General features: G+C 32.8%; 2 protein-coding genes across 2 annotated transcripts; both read left to right on the top strand.

Annotated features, from left to right (window-relative positions):
* Nucleotides 1-5,160: 5,160 nt before the first annotated feature.
* On the top strand, nt 5,161-6,082 carry LOC116128516 (putative UDP-glucuronate:xylan alpha-glucuronosyltransferase 4; the record flags this gene model as incomplete). Its single annotated transcript, XM_031414225.1, is given in 3 exon segments — nt 5,161-5,332; nt 5,335-5,367; nt 5,370-6,082. Coding segments are annotated over 3 exon segments (876 nt in total), but the record flags the coding sequence as incomplete, so codon positions are not given.
* Nucleotides 6,083-6,948: 866 nt separating this feature from the next.
* On the top strand, nt 6,949-13,185 carry LOC116128515 (UPF0481 protein At3g47200-like). The gene is made up of 2 exons (XM_031414224.1): nt 6,949-7,238; nt 11,940-13,185. Exon 2 carries the CDS (start codon nt 11,941-11,943, stop codon nt 13,183-13,185), a length of 1,245 nt encoding a protein of 414 aa, XP_031270084.1. The 5' UTR covers nt 6,949-7,238; nt 11,940.
* The last annotated feature ends 4,059 nt before the right edge of the window (nt 13,186-17,244 follow it).

The following is a 17,244-nucleotide window of genomic DNA, read 5'->3' as shown; positions in this document are numbered from 1 at the left end:
TATTAAAAAGGATGACATGAGCAAATACTCTAAAGTCTAAATTCTTAAATGCATTTACTTTTGATTTTATTAATGGCCACATACATATATATATATACACCAATTCAGCCAACTTTATTCATAAAAACAATGTGGTGAATCCCTTGAATCCATTTTGACTTTAATTTAATTTAACAATTGTCTATATATGTACAACTTCTAGTTTATATTTTTTTTATTAATCTTTGTCATGTATATGAATAACTCATCATCAAATTTTTTTTTTTTTAAATAATACAAGAAATCCGCCGCAGTTGTAAGCTCGAGTTTGAAATTACAATCCTAATGCATTGGAAAATTGAAATCTACGTTTAGGATTATGTTTCTAGCGCAAAACAGAGCGTTGGAAACTCACTAGACAGCATTGTCGGAGACAAATATCCTCGATGCTGGATATTGCATCGGTGTATGCATCCAAACTATATATCGATATAGTCTTTAATAATATAGTTGCTTTTGAGAGAGTTTGAAACTTCGTTAAGAGCAAATCACAGACTTAATCTGTTAATCATCTGATTAATCTTCTTGAGTTTATTTGTGATAATTAATTAAAGAAATCTTTAGGGGAGAAAGCAACGAAAGTTGTATTTTTCTAAATATTGATGACTATATTACTACGTTATATAGAATCTTAATCTATCCCAACACAACCTTATAAAGAAATAAATAAACTTTTAGTTTGAGTGTTATGGAAGGAGAAAACCCTTATAAACAAAGCTATTCATACAACTTTTTCCTTTTAAGTTTGAATTAGATATATATTATAAGGAAATTGTTAATGGAACTCTTAATTAAGGCAACCTTGAAGATATATATATCATTGAACTTGACTTTATTATTTTGAGATTATTGAAGGGAAAAATCTTGTACACAAGTTTAAACATCTTTTTCCTTATAAGTTCAATATTTCTATACAAAAATTAATTATCTAACATATAGGCTCTAATTTAAGGAATATTCTACCAATATAATATATATATATATATAATATATATATATATATAATATATAATATATTATATATATATTCAGTGGATGTTACTACATGGGAAATTAAATGAGATTTCAATTCCAAGAAAGACTAAAGATGATTGTTTTGTTTCTATCTTTTGAGTCGTTTTTGTACTTCAGTATGTTGTGTGGCAAATCCTTAAAGCATAAATTCACGTCACGTATCATTCTTTTAGGTTAACTTTATTACAAGTTACTATGTAATAAATATAAGCATATTTTTTTTCTCAAATTGGGGATTTGAATTCATTCATACTTTGTAAGCCGTACAATGTGCAACAAAAAAAAAAAAAAAAAAAAAAATACAAGAATAGTGAATTAGGATTTACATAAACATCCAAACCACTTAATATATTTTCTTTGTGCTCTTGTTGATTTATTTTTTTATCCCGATCCAACATCGAAATACAGTTTTACACAAACTCCTATGTAGATTCTACATAATTTCATTGGTGCGAATTACAACATCAACAGATATAAAATTTCATTATGTATAATTGACGCATACGGATATGTAATAATAATTAATTTTTATTTATATTAAATATGACCCTAACCTTCTATTGTTGTAGGCATGTCCTGTCAAAACTTGTTCATGAAAATGATATTAAATGCAAATTAACAACCAAAATCTTTCTTGGGATAATGTGGTTAAATAAGTCAACTTAAAGGGGGTCTACAACAAGCTTTGCTTCAAATCTCTACCGTCCATTTGTAGATCATGAACTATTTTAATTTTCATGAAATATTTTCTATTATTTAAAATTTTTTAAATTAATGGCCCACTTCATGAGGAAATATTTAAAATGGGAAATATATTCTATTTAAGTAAGGCTTAGAACAATCCATTTATGAATTCAAATATTCTGACGTGGATCATGTTATTAATTGTTGAAAGTAAAAAAGGTAACCAATACAAAGCCCTAATCTGTGGCAGCTGGTGGTTCGGTTGCTCGTATCTTTCATCAACCGCCAGTTCTATAAACGAAGTTTATGTAACTCTAATGTCTATCCCACGCGCTGGTCATGTGCGTCCCACAACTAAATTTCACCGCTATTTTCAATTTTGTAGGTATTTACCTACAATATTCGATTTATTAAAAAAACAGAAAATTTTAGATATTATTAAAGAATTTTATTTTAAAGTGGAACCAAATAAGGAAGAATTACATATTTTATATATAGAATACATATTCAACGAAAAATTTATTTTCAGCGAGAATCTTCTCCAATGAACCAAAAATTTGATTAAATAATATTTAAGAGTATAAAATGGTCATGTATCTTAAAATTGAGGGGAGTCTGAATTTACAAGACATCAATTTTATCGATGATATAATTTCCACACGCAAATGCTGTTTGAGTCGAAATACTAACATATAATGACATAGATAACTTGGCTTACCGTGAAAATCTCTATTAACGTACTTGTGCTATTGGAGTCAACGTTATGATGCAAATTTGCGTCGTAATAGCACATTCAAGGATCGTTTATCGAGATACTAATTATCCTAATTAGTAATGTGTCATTTATTACGTGAATTGATGTATAAATAGACAGTTGAAACATGAAATGATATATTAATACTAAAAAGGTATTTATAAGATTTATTTCACTTAATTGCTTATCTATTATATAATAAAAGATGTAACATTGACCATTACCATTATTGAATGTTCTATCCTACACGTTTGTCTAAGGAAAAGGAAGCTATTCATGGAAAATTTAATTGGTAATGAATATCAATAATTTCTTTTTAATTACTTGACAAGTAGTGCTAAAATCTGAAATCCATAGCCACGGCCAACAACCGCGCGTGAGAAAACCATTACATCCCTTCTTCCAAGAGGACAAATTGCCAGCATCAACGTGCAGCATGCACGCAGCATCCTTCATTTCATATTCATCACCCTATAAACTATAAACAAACGTTCCTTTAGCAAGAATCCTTCAAAGACGTGAAAAACAATCAATTCCATTCAAAGATATGGCTTCATCTTCTCCTCTAAACCCAAATTTCAACCAAAAACTCTTCATCATCTCCCTCTTCCTCATCTCCTTTCCCTCCTCATCATGTCTTCTCCTTCAAGCGCAACAACCCATTTCCCCGATCTCCCTCACTCCAAACCGAGCCCTCCCCCTCACAAACAAGCCCAAATGGCTCGAAATCATTCGGGAACACGTCGCCGGTCAAAAAATCAAAGTTGGTTTAGTAATGTAAAAATTATATACATGACGTCCATGGAACGTCCGCTGAAACGTTCATATACATTTCGATCGTGTTCCCGATGATAAAAGATGGGGTGACTTTTTCCCGGAATGGATTGATGAAGATCACAGTGGCACGCGCCGTCGTGCCCGGAAATTCCGAGCCAAGGCTGGAAGGTACAGGGACCTTGACGTGATAGGCGAGAGTTCCTGCGGAGGAGGAGACGAGAAGGAGGGGATAGGGATGTGTTAGGTTACAGGTTAATCTCGTGGTGGCAAATCTTGCGGTGGAGAGTGGGAGGGTGAACCGGATTCTGATGGACGGTGACGTGTGTTTGTGGGGTTGTGGACCTATGATTGAGATATTTAGATGTGATGATATGGTGATGCATGTAGGGGATTACTGGGTTTACAAGCCGGAATGAGAAGATTAAAACAAAGTTATTATGCCTGTTGGGTCATGCCAAATCTCTCCTGGATATGCAGAAAACCGGTGAGTTTAGTTCAATTTTTTTACTGAATTTTAATTGTTAATTAGTGTTTTATTACTTACCTATAATTATCTAGTTATTAGATCTACCTGAAAGTGAGTTTGGTTACCTAACATGGAAGAAAATATTTTTGTTGCCATATATAGATACAATTGTCCTGGGTTTGAATGTAAGATCGAGTACTTGTTCTAATAATTTAGAGTAAACGATTTTCCCACCCAAGGTTGCTTAATGACATTTTTCATCCAAAAAGTTTCAAAATACCACTTTTTTATCCAAAATTAATTTTCAGTTATTACCTAAAGTCGATTCCGGCAAAGAAAATTCTCTCTGTAGTCACCATTTGAACCTCCAATCTCTTCTCGAATAAAATCCTCTTACTCTGACACCTAATTTTTTGCAGATTGTCAGCACTATAAGATTAGAGTTTCCTATTCTTAGTTGATTTCCGCGGCAAATATTCAACGATCACCAAAATTTATCGATCGGCTTCTACTCTACAAAATTCTTTACTTAGTCTTAGAACTGTCAAACATGGCTAAAAAAGTGAAATGTATTTTGAATATTAACGGAAATAAACGTGGGTGGGAAAGTGTATTTTGAAAATCGTTGGGTGGAAAGGGTCATGACAAATCTTGGGTGGGAAAAAGTCCTTTGCTCTTTAATTTAAATTAATAAATAGTAACTACCCGTAATATAATTAAATAAGGGTCTTAAGTTTATTAAAACTTGTTTAATAACAATTAAGTTATTCTTAATTTTGCATTAATTAGTTCCGAATTTTAGTAAGTTTTGTTCCATTAAGCTTAATAAATGTTATGCAATTTCTCCAATCTATGCTTTCAATTTTGATTCTTAAAATGGATTATATTATGTATAATAAGTTTGGTGAATTAATGCAAAATATCTGTATATATCATTCATGAATCAGCATCTTATCTCCAATTGTCCAGCAATTTATTAATAAATTATATATAAACTTAAGTTGGTTGCCATATATAATTAAGTCAGAATTGATTCGGTACGTAACCTCCATATAGAGATCTTATATCATTATTTGTCTGATTAAGACTATGACATCTTTCATTAGAGAACTGCGTAGTTTTTTTTTTTTTTTTTTTTTTTTAATGTGTGGAAATAGTAAAAATGTATATATACATTAACGAGAGGTGTATCCTAAAAGAAGGTCAAAACCAAAACGAAAATGCCCATTATTTTGGACACGCAAGGCCAAAGAGGGCACAACCGCTATAAAAATTATTTAAAGCCATGAACGCTTACTCTCGTCATGTTTACGTTGGGAGGTGATGCATTTCCATACGTTTTTCAGTTTGATTTTACTGTTGTTTCTTCGAGTTGCAGGAAAGGAATGGAGAGATTTCTTGCAAACAAAATTGATTACACCGCACATATGAAACAGAAGCCTATGTAACAGTTCTTCATTCCTCAGAAGGTTATGTTTGTGGAGCAATCGCGTTGGCACAAAGCATAATCCAAAGCAACACTAAAAGAGACCTTGTTCTTCTTCATGATAAATCTTTAAGTGACAAATCTATACGTGGACTTCGAGCTGCCGGATGGAAGACGAAGTAATTTCGCGTATTCGCAGCCCGTTTCCGTAAAAGACTCATACAATGAATGGAACTACAGCAAGCTTCGTGTATGGCAACTCATTGAAATGAGAAAGTATTTTTATCGACGTGATCTTCTTGTCTTACGGAACATCGATAAGTTCTTCTTTTACCCGCAGTTATCAGCTGCAGGAAACGACGGGTCGTTGTTCAACTCAGGGATTATGGTGATCGAGCCATCTTTGTGCATGTTCGAGAAGTTAATGGTGAAGAGCTTCAAAGTGGCTTCATATAACGGAGGGGATCAAGGTTTTCTCAATGAAATTTTCACATGGTGGCATAGATTGCCTTCGAAGATTAATCATCTCAAGGTGTTTCGTACTCTTGATAATAAGGATAGCAACAACGATGAACATCGAATCCCAGAAAATCTTTATGCGATTCATTATCTGGGATTGAAGCCATGGTTGTGTTACAAGGAATATGACTGTAATTGGGATATGGTGGATCACCATATATTTGCGAGTGATTCAGCTCACAAGAAATGGTGGAGAGTTTATGATGCCATGCCGAAGAAGTTGCAGAAATTCTGTGGGTTAACAAAGCACATGAATTCGAGGATTAAGAAGTGGAGAGGGATAGCTAGAAATTCAAGTTTTTTTAATGGACATTGGAAGATTAGAGTAAGAGATCCTAGACAATACCATCTTGTTCAATAATTGAAGCACTACCATTAATTTCTATGGTATGACGATGCTAATTTTGAGTTAAAATTTGAAGATTTAATTTAGAGCGGAATATAACAAATAGTTCGCCATAATTGCTTTATTTTTAAAATATTTTTATTTTATTAATATACATTATATTATATTAATATTATCATATGCATTATAAAACTATATCGATCACGAACCAAAACCCCTTGGCGTTAAGATCTATTAGTCCAGAGATTGTAGTTTAAACTATTAGGATAGACCTCTGATATTAAACCATGTAAAGATAGTATGGTAATTCAGTTGTATATGTAAGGACAAAACGAGAATTTACTCCAAATTCAATCTTCTTTGTGCAGAAAATATTGTTTCAAAATTAAATTTGATTAATAGTTATCAGTTTGAGGGGGGGTATTTACAAGTACTTGAAAAGTCAGGTCCTTGAAGTTGAACCAGTAACTCAGGGTGAATTAATTCTCTCTCATCAAATTAATCCAGGAAGTGATAATTACAAGAATTGATTAATAGTTATTAGTTTTGGCAAGTGGCCACATGTCATCACTTCATAGGTTTGGGTCTATCTCTCATTAGACAAATTTCTCGGGCTTGGGCTGTTAATGATCCAGTTATGATTATTTGACCCATTAGATGTGGATACTTGCCAACCTTTCGTGGCCCGTGGGCCTATTTTCGGTTTGTGAGGAACCTCCGGTCTAGGTTGTCTCAACTCTCAAGTCCAATTTATTTAAGGTTGATGTTAACTTGGGTCTTTCTTTAATCCTTCAGTTAGCATTTGTTAAATAGGTGTTAGGTACATAGTCTTTGGAAATGATGTAGTAAGCTCCAGTTAATTAATTTACACTTAAGTCTTTTCTCTGGTCTTTCAACTTGTGTTTTTTTAAAGAGGAAATATGTGAATAAGCCAAGGAAGCAGGTGACAACTTCTGTGTATAGGTCTGCTGGTTCACATTACTGCAGTCTTTGTTTAATCGTTAAATTGAGAAGATGAACTTGTTTATATATAACACATAATAACTCAAATAATGTGGAAGCAGAAGAGAAAACGTATTATCGAAGAGAGATGGAGAGGGATACCATGAGTAACAAATCCCTGTGAGCTGTGACAATATTGGAGAAGAGGAGCTTGGGAAACTGCTGCTCTCAACCACACTATTATTTCTACATTTTCTGCCAAAATATTCAGGTTCTGATTAATTCACTTGTTTATGTTCTTAATTTGTTTTATGATAATTAATTAATAGGATTGCTTCAGCAGGTAATATATATGGTATGTTTTAATTGATTGGATTAATTCCTACATTGGATACTTATGATTTCCATGTAATATTTGGTTGCTACAACTCTCATTTTTTTCCGTTTTTCTTTTTTTTTTTTTCTTCACCGAGATGTTTAGAATGGATGAAATAGGGTATTATACTGTAGAATATTATCTTAAAAAATAGTTTCTCAATCTCAAATCACTCTCGTCACAAACAATATTTTGAAAACTGACCGCCCTTGTTTCTTGGTTTCCCGGTCAGATCGAACTTAACAAAAATACCTATGACAAATTACACATCAGTCCATAAAGGTTTAAAATCTAGCAAACACACCCCTATGATCTGGATAGGAAACCATGAAGGAGACAGTGGCGATGACGACAATCGGATACCAATCGAACTTCAGGATGTTGGGGGTTTTGATTTGGAGATGAAGGTAATGCCGATGGTGGTGTTAAGTTAGGTGTTTTGCGCTAAAATCGATTGGAATCAGGAAGGAAGCCGCTGGTTGGACTGGCGGTTTGTTACTATTCCACTAGTCCAAATCTGGCCCAATGCAAAATCGAGTTTGAGGGGTAAATCGAACTGGAGTTAACGTCGGTTCCCAGTCAGACCGATTTTCAAAATAGTGCTCACAAATTTTCAAATGTATTATCTTTTTCACTAGTATCGGCTTATCTAAGTTATTCTCACTTTATTAGGGCTTATTATGTCTACTTATCATAATAAGATGTTTTTAAATAAAATATTTGATTTAAATTTTCAACTATATAGTTATACCATTTGATTCAATGGTCTAAAATCTTAAGTGCTAGCTTAGAGGTGGTCAAGGACTAGTCCCAAGTAGGCCCGGGCCTGGGCTCGTTTGGGACTGGTCCCATTTGGGACTAGTCGCTCATGGGCTTGGGACCGATCCCAGGCCCATGAGCAATTTTAGGACTTGGACCGATCCTTAGGACCGGTCCTATGGCTTGGAAAATTTCTTTTTCCCCCCTGATCTTTTTTATATTTTAGGGCGAAATAAAATTTGGTTGGGGGTTTTTAGTATTTTTCAGGGGTAGATTAGTAAGTTTCTAAAAGTTTAAGTAATTTTAAAAAAAAATTAATTAATAAATTAATTAATAGTTAATTTTAACATAAATGTAATATTCACATTTCACACATTCACGCTTCACAAATAAACAATTAAATAATTTTTTTATTAAATTATTCATCTTCATCGTCAACAATATTTACATCATTTAAATCTGTATTCTTAAAGAGTTTAAGTAGTTTGAGATCTTCAGGGTGCTGTTGTAGTCTTTTTTCTGCATGAGTCCAATCATGTAAACACGTTATCACTTCAATCATCTCATCGGTTAAAGAACATCTTCTGTCTTCAACAATCCGGCGACTCGTTGAAAATGTTGACTCGGATGCAATTGTAGAAACCAGCAAAGATAAAATGTCACGTGCCATTTGGGCTACAATGGGGAATTGACTTTCATGTTGGTTTCACCATTAAAGAATATCCATGTCACGTTTCTCCTTCATTGTAATGAAGGACAGATCCACTTGTAGGTAGCGATTCAACTCATTTGGTCCATGCATGTACGAGCTAGAGCTGCTACTTCCACCATGTTCCATATACGTCCACTTGCTCGATCCTTGACAGAGGTCTGGATTAAGGTCCTGATCTTCTCTCCTAAACGTTCCACTTCCACTTCCATTGTACCTATTCTCATATAAAGAAAAAATGCTATCCAATTTTTGCTTAAAGTCAGTCAAATAAGACATATAATCATGTCCTAAATGCTGGCCTAACTTAGTAATCATATAGTTAACTATGTATAATTTAAACCTAGGATCTACAACAATGCCTAATCCATATAAGAATGGAATATCTAACCAATATTTCTCATATTTTTCTTCTATCTTTGAAACAATTTCCCTTAAAATGTCATTATATCTATATTTAGCAAAAGTTTTAGCAATTTGAAGTAAAATATCTAACACTAAATTAGTAGTCGGATAATAAATACCACTAAATGTATTAGTAGAATCATAAAAAATTTTAAGAAATGAATAAAAAAGTTCACAAACCACCCAATCATCATAGCTGACAACTTCCTCTGGATAGTGCTTCCGGTTGACGAAATCTGTAATTTGTTTTGCAGTTGGCAAAACTTTTTCCAACATCAAGTAGATGGAGTTCCAATGGATAGGCATGTCCGTACATAACTTCAAAGGTCGAATCGGTGGGTCTTCTTGCTTATAATATTTGACGTACTCGTATCATCTTTTATTGCTACCACCGATGATAAATCCGATAGCTGCGCGCACCCTCTTCATCTTCGAATGTATAGCATCTAAACCTGCTTTAATTATCAAATTGATGATATAACAAGCACATCTCTGGTAAAAAAATTTGCCTTCACCACGCAGATCCAATCTCTTTTCAAATAAAGAGGTTGTTGCGGTGTTACTAGCTGTATTATCAAGCGTTAGCATTACAACTCTATCAGTTAATAGATATTCTTGTAAAACTTCAACAATTGTAAAATAAATAGTTTCAGCACTATGTTTTTCATATAATGGTTTAAAACCCATCAATTTTTGTTATAAACCCCAATTATGATCTAAGAAATATACTGTGATAGTTAAAAAATTAGTTTTTGATCTACAAGCTCATATGTCTAATGTAATTGCAATATATATATTCTTAAAATTTTGAAATTCATTTTTAAGTTTATTATTTATTTTTTTATAAACTTTTAGTATATCTCTTTTACTTGTACTTCTACTAACAAGGGTATATGCTGGACAAAATGCAGTTTTAATCATGTGAATAAAATAAGGATTTTCAGATAAACAAATGAGAGAGTCCGTGGCAACTATGAATCTTGCTATTTCTTCTTGTGCAACATGTGCATTGTATTGTCGTGTTGTGAGAGTTGAGGATTGTGGATTAAAATTAAGTTGAGTTTGAATTTGCCTACCTGATCCGGTTGAAGATGTACCGGGCAACTGCATTATTTGGGGGTGCTTCTTCTTACCCCTCCCCATTTGTCTTTGGCCGTTTTGATTTGGTGAAGTGGCGTCATCATCGGACACGACCCTCTTTGACGGTCGGGGATTGGGCTATGCCAGTGCCCGTTGACTCGCAGCTCACATGTGTTTGGCTACACCTTGTCCCGATTGAATGTGGTTGTGGAATTACAGTTGTTACCTCTAGAGGAAAGGGTGAAAATGAATTGAACCCTTCTATTTCTTCGGTGGATGGAACTTAAAACTCATTTATGGATGATCATCTGAATGCATCATTTCGGGAATGCATTATGAATTTATGATAAAATAATAAATAATTAAAATTAAAAAAATAAAATAATAATATGAATAAGAGATGATATTGAATAATATAAATAAATTGAATAATATAAATAAATAAATAAATAATATGACCATTAAACAAAAGTTACAATTTTTGTTTTTAAATTTTGTAAAATTTTCTTTTAACCCCTATAATTTATGTTTATTTTCAAATTTATAGGGGGTTTTATGTAATTATACAAGAGACTAAAAAGAAAATGATTAAAAAGGTTTGGGCTCAGGCTTGGGACCGCTCACAGGCCTAGGACGACCGCTCTCAGGCCCGGGCCTTGGAGGAGGGCCCAGTGAAGGGACCAAACCCTCTTGCTTAAGCCTGGTCCAGTTTTAGGACCAAGCCTCCTAGGACCGGGTTTTGGGACTGGGTTTTTGAACCCAATCCCAAATGCCAACCTCTATGCTAGCTAGATATTTAGGCAACACGTGGGCCACAAGGGTTGTCTCAGTTAGGTACTAGTATTCTTTGATCGTTGGACTGTCACATGTTAAATAAGAAAATTATCTTGAGCCGAAGGGGAAGAACCTTAACAAGATGATTGTTATATATATATATATATAGAGAGAGAGAGAGAGGATCTCTGGTGCTATTGACTACTTATTAATTTTCGGCCAAAATATTTAGGTTCAAATGCGCATCAGTTTCATTATTTTTAATTATATATTCATGTTCTTTCTTTTATCATTTTGGTATAGGAAAAATTAATCCTAGTTATTCTGATGTTTGGTTTAAAAAATTAATGAATCATGAATAAATAACATATGGATATCAATGTATATGCTTACAAAGAAAACGAAAAAGAAAATTGTCCTATTTCTATAATTTCTAACTCTGAAAATAGTTTAAGATGTTATATATATCAACGCATTTTAAGGTATTACGGCATTTAGATATTAATTTGAATCTTCTTGTTAAGATGTCATTTTATCTGAAAGCATGCATATATTAACTAGTAACTAGTTACTCAACATTATATTAATTACTTTTTTTTTTTTTTTTAAGAATTATTTTAGGATTATAAACAAAAAGAAGACCTTAATTAGCATTCAGGTGATGGGGATATGAGAGATTGTGTAGTATCTTATATGAATAAATATTTGTAATATATGAGAAAGTGAGAAACTAATGCATGCATATAAGTTAAGTTAGGAACTCGAGGCAATTTTAAGTAAATAAGCTCATACACAAAAATGATTTCTTTTTGAGTTTGCATTTATATATTTATTTTTAGTGATTATTTTGTCTGCACTTTTGTTATAAGAATGAACTTGGAGATGACTGCTTCCTTGAAACATGAGGATTTGGTCCAAGAGTTGCGAAATGATATTATCAAAAACTTGGAGTCTGAGCTTGATCCTGATCAGTGTTGTATTTACAAGGTTCCTGAGCCGATTCGTAGCGTAAATAAAGAAGCCTACACTCCTCACTTAATTTCAATAGGTCCTCTTCACCATGGAAAACAAGAATTTGCTAACATGGAAAAGACAAAAAGAAGATATATGATAAGTTTTTTCCAACGAACTACAATTGAGAAACAAGATGAAATTCTAAGCTTCATCAAGGACAACGAAAAAAAAATTCTTAGTTGTTATGCAGAGACATCTGTGCTTCCAGCTTGTGAATACGTCATGATGATTTTGTATGATGCTATCTTCATCATAGAACTCTTCTTAAGGAATATAGTCACTCCAAGTGATTCATTGCAATCTTTATATGTTCTCGGCTCAGACTTTCAATTACTTGAGAACCAACTTCCATACTTTGTCCTTGAGGGAATATTTGTGTTAGCTTATGTTGACTCTTGGGAATACAAAGGCACCTTCATGCAACTTTCTTGTACTTTCTTCAGTCAATTTACGAATATGAAATTGATTACTTCCCAGTCGCCAGTTAAACATTTCACGGATTGGAAAAGAAATTCTCTATTGGAAAACTGGCGAACATCAGGTCAAGCCACCACATTTATTACAGATTTACCATGTGCAACGAAACTGCATGAGTCAGGAGTGAAGTTTAAGAAAATTGAAGGAGAAGACATGTTAATAAGATTTGAAAAGCAATTACATGAGTTGCACCTCCCATATTTATATATAGACGATGATACGGAACGTGTACTGAGAAATGTTCTAGCTTTGGAGCAATGCCATTACCCATGGAATACTCATGTTTGCGATTTTCTAAAGCTAATGGATTTCCTAATCGATTATGAGAAAGATGTGGATTTGCTTGCCGAACATGGAATTATTTCCTGCTTTGCGAGGGACAATGCTTCTATAGCGGATATGATCAACAAACACTGCCAATATATCGTTTTCGGCCCAAGTCCTTACCATGGAATGTGCGAGGAGCTCAAAGAACACTGTAACAGTCGTTGGAACAAAACAATGGCAACTTTAAGAAGAGTTTATTTCAGCAATTTGTGGAGAGGCACAGGAACTATTGCGGCAGTTACACTTCTACTGCTCACTGCCATACAGACCATATGTTCTGTCTTTCAAGTTGTGTGATTTTCATTAATACTTGTATTTGACCCGCTGTTTACTTGTGGGATAATTTTGCATTTGGAGTTGCTTCAGTCTGAATAATAATCATATGCTTGCTTACCATATGTTTCTCATCAACTCAGTATAACATGTTCTATTTTTTCTTCTCCAAACCCCTGCTATTATATCAATCATTAGATAAGAAAACCCATTATCTTTGATTCTTTGGCGGCTTATTAATAGGAATGTATAAGAAAATCCGGCCGGGCATAGTTTAATATAAATTTAATTACTTTAAAATAAGAGTATGTTTGTTATTTCAATATAATTTATAGTTAACTAATATTTTTTAAGTCAAAGCACTATAGTAATAGTAGTAATTTGAAACGAGAAGGACCGAACATAAGATTTGAAATAATTGGACCAACAGGTGCTAACTGAGACCACAGGGACGAAAAAAGAGTTATCCCTTGGAAAATCAAATGATTCAGCTCACAAGAAATGGTGGAAAGTTTATGATTCCATGCCGAAGAAGTTGCAGAAATTTTGTGGGTAAGCAAATTAATTCGAGGATTAAGAAGTGGAGAGGGATGGCTAGAAATTCAAGTTTGGTTAATGGACATGGGAGGATTAGAGTAAGAGATCCTGTACAATACCATCTTGTTCAATAATTGAAGCACTACCATTAATTTCTATAGTATGATGCTAAATTTTATGTGAAAGGTAGATAGGAATCTGAGTTAAAATTTGAAGATTAAATTTAGAGGGAAATATAACAATTAGTTCATCATAATTGCTTTATTGTTTCAATATTTTTATTTTATTAATATATAGTATAGTCTATTGATATTGTCATATGCATTATAAAATAACATGGATCGCGAACCAAAACCCCCATTAAACTATTACAATAAACCTCTAATTTTAATAGATGTTAAACCATGTAAAGACAATATAGTTATTCAATTGTGTATGCAAGGACAAAACGAGAATTTACTCTTAATTCAATCGTCTTTGTGTATAAAATATTGTTTTAAAGTTAAATTTGATTAATAGTTATTAGTTTGAGGGGGTTATTTACTAGTATTTGGAAAATCAGGACCTGCAATTATTGAGCCAATAACTCAGGGTTACTTTGTGTTGAAAATATTGTTTTAAAGTTAAATGTGATAATTACAAGAATCGGTGCTTAATGATAGGCTACCTAAATTGGGGATGCAGAGAGGTATCTTGTTTTGGCAAGCGGCTACCTGTTATCACTTCATAGGTTTGGGCCTATCTTTCATTAGACAAATTTCTCGGGCTTGGGCTGTTAATGATCGAGTTATCATTACTTGACCCATTAGATGTGGATACTTGCCTACCTTTAATGGCCTGTGGGCCTAGTTTCGGTTTCTGACGATTCTCGAGTCTAGGTTGTCTCGAGTGAAATTCCTTGCCATCTGATTTTTCTTTAACTGTCATCACTTCATAGGTTTGGGCCTACCCCTTATCAGACAAATTTATTGGGCTTGGTCTTGGGTTCATGGCCCATGGGCTTTGTTTAAGTTTGCAAGGAGTCTTGCGTCTAGGTTGTCTCTAAGTCCAATTCCTTGGCATCTGATCTTTTTTTTTTTTTTTGGTTAACGGAGGTGTTTGGGCCAACTTACGTGCACTTTGACTACGTATCTTGACTATTCCTCAGGAAAAGTTATCCTATAGCAACCCACCGTCACGACCCCTTTAGGTAAATCATGAGTAAATGTACTACCTTTGTGCTCAGTAAGGAATCGAATCTAGGACAGCAGGTTGAAGTCAAACACAACCCCCTTGGTTCGTTCTTACTGTTCGGCTACCCATGGGTGGGTCATCTGTTAGACTTTTCACAATATGGTCCTACACTTCTCATATAATTACATTTTGGTCCTTGTTGATGTGGACTGATGTGGTCATACGGTTGTGTCTCTTGAGCAGTTGTCTTTGATGGAAAGACAACTTCATATAAGAAAGACACTTTACAGGTCCCCATTGATGCAGTTTTTATTTTTAGTTTCGAAACCATCACTCCAAAATTGCAGTCAGTGGAAGATCTTGTAATTTATAAAGGAGCAAGAAGAACAAACAACAATTGCTATGGCCGGAGGTTTGTCATTTACTTCCGCATATATTCCATGGAGATTTTATATTGAAATTGATTGTATTATCAATGAATATTGGAATATGAATGTGTTTTATATCATCTGATTTTCCTACTAAATAAAGATTTGTATACAATGGCAAAACCTTTTAAATATAAACAAAATGACTGGAGTTGTTTATCACGTGGCATATATTGTAACATATTCTTTAGGATTTATCTTATTTTATGTGGAAGACCCAGTTTATTTAAGGTTGATGTTAACTTGGTCTTTCTTTAATCCTTCAATTAGCATTTGTTAAATAGGTGTTAGGTACATGGTCTTTGTAAATTATGTAATAAGCCCCAGTTAATTAATTTACACTGACTTCACTTAGTCTTTTCTCTGGTGGTTCAATTAATTAGCATTTTTTAAATAGGAAATATGTGCATAAGCCGAGGAAGTAGGTGACAACTTGTGTGTATAGGCCTGCTGGTTCACATTACTGTAGTCTTTGTTTAATCATTAAATTGAAAAGATGAACTTGTTTATACATAACACAAATAATGGAAGCAGAAAAGAAAATGTATTCTCGAAGAGAGATGGAGAGAGATACCACGAGTAACAAATCCCTATGAGCTGTGACAATATTCTAGAGGAGGATCTTGTTAGAAATTGACTTGTCCCACTCCTAGTTGGACTAAGAATTGGACAATTAGCAATTTCACATCTAATAGAAATAGAATAATTAGCAATCCCATATCTAGTAGGAATAAGAATGAAAAAAATTTTGAAATCAAATACTAGTAGGGGTGAGCACGGGTAGCGGGTAGAATTGGAACCGGGGGTAAGAACCGGAACCGGAACCGGAACCTACCTAGAACCTGCATTGTGCGGGTAGGTTCCGGTTCCAATTTTTTGGAACCGCTACTGTCCGGTTCCGGTTCCGGTTCTTGCATGTGGAGGAACCGGAATCGGAACCTATAAAAAGGGTACCCTGTTTGGAACCTGTAGGGGGTACCCGGTTTGGAACCTATTTTGGAACCTGTTTGGAACCTGTTTGGAACCTGTTTTGGAACCTGTTTTTGGAACCTGTTTAGAACCTATTTTGGAACCTGGACTATAATAAAATATTTGTGAAATATAAATAATGGGGGAGTTTCTATTATTTTACATATAAAAAAAATTTAAAATGGAAAAGTTAAATTTTAGAATAACCTAATTAAATAAATATAAGAATACAATTATACTTATTACATATAAATTACACCATATTAAAAGCTTTAATATATTATAATACATTAATATTAAAGTTTTGATCAATTAAGTGAATAATTGGAATTATGATCCAATTAAAAGTGTTTTACATTTTTAATGTTATTAAAAGAATTATTTTTGAATAAAATAGTATATTTGATTGAGTAATAATATATTTAGTTATTTACTTCAATTATCAAGTTCTAAGTATATCTATAATAAATTAGTAATTAATTAATTATATATGATAAATTGATAAACATTAATAAATTTAATTACTAGTTAAATATCATACTTAATCAATTATAACATTACATTATAGTTAAATGATTACTTAATTAATTATAATTTTATAACATTACTTAATTGATTTATAGTATAATTAATTATAGCATTACATTAATTGATTACTACTTAATTAATTGACGATAAGTTATAACATATTAATAGTGAATTAATTGACCTTTATATTAAATTTAATTAATTATAGCATTACGTTATAGATTTATAGTATATTACTTAATCAATTATCCATTTATTATAACATTGCCAAAACTTAAAATTAAATGATAAAAATTAATTATAATAATATTACATTAAAATTTATAGTATGGTTACTTAGTAGTTAATTCAATAAACTTACTTAAGAATGATTATATAATTATTATAACATATAATTAAATAATTACTATTGATTATGTCATTATATTATAATATTAGTAATTACTAA

The sequence above is a fragment of the Pistacia vera genome, unplaced genomic scaffold (assembly GCF_008641045.1).
Source record: "Pistacia vera cultivar Batoury unplaced genomic scaffold, PisVer_v2 Contig200, whole genome shotgun sequence".
Classification (NCBI taxonomy): Eukaryota; Viridiplantae; Streptophyta; class Magnoliopsida; order Sapindales; family Anacardiaceae; genus Pistacia; species Pistacia vera.
Note: the sequence above shows the minus strand (reverse complement) of the source record. Positions and strands in the feature narration are given on the sequence as shown.